This window comes from Vombatus ursinus, unplaced genomic scaffold (genome assembly GCF_900497805.2).
Source record: "Vombatus ursinus unplaced genomic scaffold, bare-nosed wombat genome assembly UNPS02000466.1, whole genome shotgun sequence".
In the NCBI taxonomy this organism is placed as follows: domain Eukaryota; kingdom Metazoa; phylum Chordata; class Mammalia; order Diprotodontia; family Vombatidae; genus Vombatus; species Vombatus ursinus.
This window is the reverse complement of record NW_020940244.1, coordinates 1-7,502: the sequence shown is the minus strand read 5'-3', so window position 1 is coordinate 7,502 and position 7,502 is coordinate 1. Positions and strand designations below refer to the sequence as shown.

The 7,502-nt window shown below is 34.5% G+C and overlaps 1 protein-coding gene across 1 annotated transcript; it reads right to left on the bottom strand.

Annotated features, from left to right (window-relative positions):
• Positions 1–6,572: 6,572 nt before the first annotated feature.
• On the bottom strand, positions 6,573–7,496 carry LOC114036152 (olfactory receptor 5AS1-like; the record flags this gene model as incomplete). The annotated part of the gene is made up of 1 exon (XM_027852599.1): positions 6,573–7,496. A coding segment is annotated over one exon (924 nt), but the record flags the coding sequence as incomplete, so codon positions are not given.
• Between the last annotated feature and the right edge of the window lie 6 nt (positions 7,497–7,502).

Here is a 7,502-nt window from a genome sequence, read left to right as displayed (position 1 = left end):
TTATGTACCTAATCTATTCCACTGATCTACCACTCTATTTCTTAGCCAGCACTAAATAGTTTTGATGATTGCCACATTATGATATAGTTTTAGACCTGGTATGGCTAGATTACCTTCCTTTGCATTTTTTTTCCATTAATTCCCTTGATATACTCGACCTTTGCTCTTACAGATTTTTTTTATTATTTTTCTAGCTCTAAAAATATTTTTGGCAGTTTGATTGCTATGGAACTGAATAAGTAAATTGATTTACATAGAATTGTCATTTTTTATTACATTAGCTTAGTCTACCCGTGAGCAAATTATATTTTTGCAATCGTTAAGTTCTGACTTTGTGTGAAAAGCATTTTGTAACTATAGTCATATAGTTCCTGAATTTGTCTTGGCAGGTAGACTCCCAAATATTTTATATTGTCTAAAGTTATTTCAAATGGAATTTCTTTTTCTATCTCTTGCTGCTGGGCTTTGTTAGTAATATATAGAAATGCTAATGATTTATGTGTGTTTATTTTTTATCCTGCAACTTTGTTATATTTACTAATTATTTCAAATAGTTTTTTTAGTTGATTTCCTCAGATTTTTTACATATACCATTATATTATCCACAAAGAGTGATAGCTTTGTTTCCTCATTGCCTATTCTAATTGCTTCAATTTCTTTTTCTTTCTCTTATTGCTAACACTAACATTTCCAGTACAATATTGAATAATAGTGGTGATGATGGACATTCTTTTTTCACCACTGTTCTTACTGAGAATGCTTCTAGCTTATCTCCACTATATATGATACTCTCTGGTGGTTTTAGATAGATACTGCTTATTATTTATTCCTATGCCCTCTAGTACTTTAATAGGAATGGGTATGGTATTTTCTCAAAAATGTTTTTTGCATCTGTTGAGATAATCATATGATATTTGTTAGTTTTATTATTGATATGGTTAATTATGCTGAGAGTTTTCCTAATATTGAACCAACATTGTATTCCTGGTATAAATCCCACATAGTCATAATGTATTATCCTCATGATAAATTGCTGTAATCTCTTTGCTAGTATTTTATTTAAAATTTTGGAATCAATATTCTTCAGGGAAATCAGTCCACAGTTGTCTTTCTCTGTTTTGGCTCTTCCTGGTTTAGGTATTAGCACCATTTTTGTATCATAAAAGTAATTTGGTAGGCCTCCTCTGTTTATTTTTCAAACAGTTTATACAGTATTGGAATTATTTTTTTCTTTAAATGTTTGATAGAATTCACTTATAAATCCATGTGTCTATAGAGATTTTTTCTTAGGGAATTCATTGATGACTTGTTCAATTTCTTTTATTTTCTAAAATGGGGTTAAGTACTTTATTTCCTCTTCTGTTAATCTGGACAATTTATATTTTTGTGAATATCCATCCATTTCACTTAGATTATCAGATTTATTGGCATACAGTAGGGCAAAATAGCTCTTAACTATGGTTTTAATTTCCTCTTCATTGGTGATGCATTCATCCTATTCATTTTTGATACTGGTAATTTGATTAGATTTTTTTCTATGATTTGTTCTGTGATCCACTTATTCTTTAGGATCAGATTATTTAGTTTCCAATTAAGTATTAATCTGTTTCCATGTTCCTTTATTGAATATAATTATTATTTCATTATGGTTTGACAAAAGGTGAATCCTATATTTCTATTTTTCTTTATTTTAGAGGGATTTATGTCCTAACTTCATATCATGCCCTAGATCAGGAATTCCTGGCTAAACTCACTCTCTCTACATCCCATTCATATTGGCAGATTAGGTTCATATTTGCCTTTTATATTTCTTCTCAGAATTCTAGGGAAATTACTAAGAGGTTAGTCTTTCCAAAGTTATAGTTCACAAGGCTATATCAATGTATTCCCACCATGATTATCAGTTAATATCAATTAGTCAGACCAGCTTAAGAAATTAGGAAATCAATATTTACCATAGTAGTATAATTAATCTGAAATATTTTTCCCCAAAATTTGTGTCATACTTTCCCATAAGTATCTACAGAATCCAGGAGAATCTATGTTCAACTTTTAGAGAGTTCATGTGGCAGAGGATAACTTACTGCTCACCATCATTTCTGGAAGGTCTTTTATCCCCTTCATGGAATACTCATGAAGTTTCCCTGAGCCCTAAGTATTCTATTTTTACTGAACTCCTTACATAATCCTGAACACTGCTTTTCTCAGTATTTCTGATTTCAACTTTGCTCCCAAAGCAGGCATTACAGAATCACTCCTGTTGCAGAGCTACTCCTTGGATATAGATGAAGAGTCCCAATTTTCTATGGTCTGAAATTTGTAAGACTTCCCTCCTATTGACACAGAGCCCAAGGCCATGACCAGGGCTCTTCTCCTCCATCCTGTGGTACTCCTTTTCATAAGCTTGGCTTAAGGACTTCAACCTTTCCCCCACCTCTCAAATCTCCAATAATCTGCTATTTTTCTCATTTTATATAAGCTCCACAAGTAGGTCTATAACATGGCAAAAGAGATTTCCTCTTCCACAAAGTTAAAGTGACAGAGGTAATTTATTTTAAATGGGGATTGGGAAATCAATATACAATTAACCTTACAGAGTCACCAGAGCAAGGTTTTCATGGTACAGTGCATAAAGTGTAGAAAGGGGTTTATATTAATTTCTACATATTTGGTTCCCAATAAATAGATGTCTTCAAATATAGATTGGAGAGTCAATTGTCTATTACAATTTTGTAGAGAGGATTTTACCTACGTCATGGGTTGGATCAGAAACCTCCTGGGCTCCTATACTTAGGTACTTTTATGATTTTGCTACTTGATTGCACTTTATATGACTTAACATTGCATGTGACTTGATCAATAGATTGATTAAGTTTGAATCTCTGGACAATGATTGGATGTATCTTTACCTCCACGGTATCAATCAAATCAATTGCCTTCATAATGCTCATTTAACTTCCACCTTAAGTCAGGCCCTTGTCACCTCAAATATTAACTATAAACAGTGATTTTCCAATTGTTTTTCCTCTTTCAAGTCCCTTTTCAATACAATCTATCTTCCACAAAACTGGAAAAAAATTACTTTTTTTTCCCCTGAAGCACATATCTGAATATGTCAGTCCTTTATTCAATAAAATCTAGTGCTTCCTTTTTTTTTCCTCTACATAAAATATAAGCGAACTCATTTTTTTTTTTTACTGTTAGAATTCTTTATAAGTTTTCGCCCACTAACATTTCCAGTTTCACACAATCCTCCCCTACTCACACTTTGTGGTCAAGACTAACTAGCTTCTTTGCTATTCCTCAGGTACAACATTCCATCCCCTACCTTAGCACCTTTTCACTGACAGTCTCCCATAAATAGAGCGGATTGCTATCTCATATTTCACCACTAGAATCTCTCACAGTATTCAAGGATGAGCAAAAAAGCAATCTTCTACATAAAGCCTTTTCATCCTACCCTAAAGAATTGTGTGATTATGAGTGTGTATATATGTGTTTGTTTATGTATAAGTATATATATAATGTGTGTATTTATATACAACTAAAATACATATATTCATAAATACATACACACTTGCGTTTGCTATTTCTTCCATCAAAACATAAGATTCATGAGAACAAGGATGCCTTATTTTTTCTTTTTTTGTTTTTGTGATCCCAGTGCCTAGAACATATCACATGTAAATGAATGTGTGTTTATTTGATTGCTTTAGTTTCTACCTTTAACCTTTTCTCTTTTCCTCTTTCCTTTCATCCCTCATTTGCCTCTCTCCCTCTTTCCTTTCTTCTGGCTTCCTTCCTTAATAAATTCTTTCCTTCCTTCATATCTTGCTTTATTCCTTTTTTTCCTTCCTTAATACTTTTCTTCCTTTCTTCTATCCTTCACTCCTTCTCCTCCCCTTTTCTATACTACCTTCATCTACTCTACCCGACCATTCCATTCCTACCACATGGAGTATCACCATCAGATTATCAGATTCAATGTGATAGAAAATTCCTATCTTTTCTCTTAAGACCCCAGTGTTGGAACACTTTGCTATCTTTTGTCCTCATGACCATTCTTTGTCCTCCTTTAATAGATTTCTTTGATATATTCTACTCCATTTCTTCTTTGAAGTTCATCATTGGCTACAGATTACAATATATTCACACACAGCAGGGATGTCTCCACTGTCTTCAGTTTTATTCCTTCATACACGATTGTCTTATATATCTTGCTGACATCTAGGAAGACTGGGAGATGGTTGGTATTAGTTTGTAAAAAAAAATTAAAAATAGGCTTTTGTTAGTATCATAAGCTTGGAGTTCTTAAAATAGTCTTTTAATTTTTTGAAGTTGGTCCAGCCTGATAATCTTATCCCGTTTAGCTTTAGATTTGATGAATAAGTTTTGTTTTGATTAAAATGACTTGTATTTATTAAATGTCCTACCAATCTTTAAGGTCTATGAAGAAACGTTCTTGGTGTTATTTAACTTTGATATCACTGCCACTTGTTAGCTCTAGATTACATACATTTTGGAATCAATCAATATTTCCATCATTAAAGAAAACTCATTTCTGCGGTTTCATTTTTCTCAGACTTTTTTTTTGAGGGGGGAAAGGTAAAGGAAAGGAAAGTATCAGGTGATGTCATGAAGCAGAACAACCTGCCACGAAAAAATAGATTATAGACCAGAGCCAGTTCCAGATGAGCCCATCCTATACCAATGACTGTCATGTATAATTCCTTTGATTTTTTTTGTATGATATAATACTATTTGAAATCACATAATAAAATCAACTGAGATGTTCCCTGGAAACCCAGAGTCTACTACTACTTTTGCTAACTAGCAAAATATGGAAACGAAATATTTCATTTTTGTTAACTTAGGCTGTAATGGTTTAGTCTCTGCACTGATTCATTTGCCTCTGGAAAACTTCCAAGTAACAATACAATTGCTACAATTTAAGCAATATTTTCCCTACAAATAAATTAGAATTTCTCAAGCCTGGAGACTTGAAGACTGTGGTGTATGTGGTGTTTGGGAGGACAAACACCTCAGCCCTTTTCAGGGCTGCTCATCTACCTTTGGTTTCTACTTGTTGCCTAACTCTCACCTGGGTCTCCAAGAAGCTATAGCATGGGTAGCATTCATATCCTAGTAGAACTGTCTTGGCAGAAAGGGTAAGTCAAGTTGAGGGTAACCAAAAGGCCTCAAATATGTTGAAAAAGCAAGGGCATGTTTACCCCAAGCACTAGAAGACCTCCAGCAGTGCAATGGATGAATGAGAACAATTTGTTCCAACAGTAACACAGGCAGCTGAAGCTAGAGGTTGGTCAGACATAAAAGACACCAAGGTCATCCACTGCATCCTGGGTCATCACCAGTCATCCTGACTTTTGTCTTGACACTGGATTTCAATGACTCAGGGGGCTAAAAGTGAAGCTGAAGGCATTGTGCAGCTCTGCCTCACTGAAATCCAATTCATAATCAAGTCAAGGCATCACCCCATGATGTCATTGGTCCTCTTCAAAAATGAAGGATGAACAGCTACTTGACAGAGCAGCCAGTCAAAAAGTAAAAAAAAAAAAATTCAGTAAAACACAAGGTTATTATGTCTATCTGGTTAACTGGATTGGGTTTTTCTTGAATAAGAGATTTCTTTGCGTGCTTGCTGCTTTGAGTGCTTTGAGTGCAGTACTGCTTCCAGCTCATGACTCCTATGTTTGTTCAGAAGGAATACATAGTGGACCTGTGATTTCACTTGTGTAGAGAATGTCTAACTAAGGTCACTCTTTCTATTAATGCAAGTTAGATCATTATCTAAAACTTAAAATCTTAGGTCTTTCCCAGGACAATTTGAGATTAAATAACTTGGTCGGTTTTACATAATTAGCATATGTCAAAAGAAAGATTTGAATCAGATGTTCTGACCTCTGTTGTCAGGTCTCTAATCAATATTAAATGCCTTGTGTCTTAATTCAGAAAAGAAAGGGAAATCTTTCTTGCTTTTCTTTGACCAGTCCTATTACTGAGGATGATTCCCCAAGATGTAGTACCATACATTTTCAGTTTCCAAGCCAGCTTTGCTCGATGCCCAGTGTGCAATTGAAGAGTCTAACATATTAATCTCCTATTGTTTTCCCATGACATGCTAGCAGCTAAAATTAAATGGTTTTCCAAGGGGTAATTTGGATCGTATTTTAAGGAACTTAGCTTTTTAATTTTTGTTCTCCTTTAATGACCATGTCAATTCCTACCAAGTTGGTAAAAAAAACAAAAACAAAAACAAAAAAAAACCTTTATGTCTGAGAGAGGTATGTCATATTAAAAAATTGGGAATCTGATCTCATGATAATTCAGTTCCCTTCATTCCCAATTAGATTCCTTAATGCTTAAAATTATCCTAAAGTAGAATAAATTTTCTCAGAGAATGGTGGAGTGACTAGAGCTCTTCAGGTCATCGTTAGATGTTGATTTGTTGGGAGTGTAATAAAGTAGATTACTAAACAGTTATTCTTTAAGCTACATATATTCTAGGGTCCTTTTAAGCTTCAAAATCCTGAGAAATTCCTTATTCTGTGGCACTATTGGTTTGGAGATATTCTGTCCAACATTTTTTGGAATGCATTTTTCACATCTTTGTTTCTCAAACTGTATATAAAAGGGTTCAACATGGGGAAGATCACAGTATAAAAAACAGCAACCACTTTATCTGTCTCTGGGTAGTATTTGGTGGTGGGACGTAAGTACATGAACAGAAGTGTCCCATAGAATAAAGCTACAGCTACTAGGTGGGAAGCACAAGTGGAAAAGGTTTTACTTCTACCTCCAGGTGATTTAATATTTAGGACTGTTACGAGGATACAGAAGTAAGAAATGACAATGATCACAAAAGTGCTGGTCTGGATGAAGCCACATAAAGCAAAGAGCAGCATCTTATTGAGGGAGGTATTGGCACAAGACAACACTAGTAATGGTGGTATGTCACAGAAAAAGTGATTGATGACATTGGATCTGCACAATGGCAACCTGAACGTCAGAGATACATGAACTAGTGATGTCATGCTTCCACTGAAATAAGCCAAGACAATGAAGGAAACACACACTTTCTTGGACATAAGTGTTGAATACATCAATGGTTTGCAGATAGCTGCATAGCGGTCAAAGGCCATTGCAGCTAGAATGAGGCATTCTGCATCAGCAAAGCAAGCAAAGAAATACATTTGAAGGGCACAACCATACAGGGAAATGTTCTTAGAAGCTAAGAAGTTTGCTAGCATCTTGGGAGTGATGGCTGTGGAGTAGCTGATATCTAGAAAGGAGAGATTACTAAGAAAATAATACATGGGAGTTTGAAGATTAGGATCAATATTGACCAGAATTATCACACCAGTGTTTCCCACCAAGGTCAAAATGTAGATGACCAAAAACAAAAGGAAGAGAATGATTTGGAGTGGTAGATAATTTGTGAAGCCAATAAAAATAAACTCAGTTGGTGCAGTATAATTCCATTC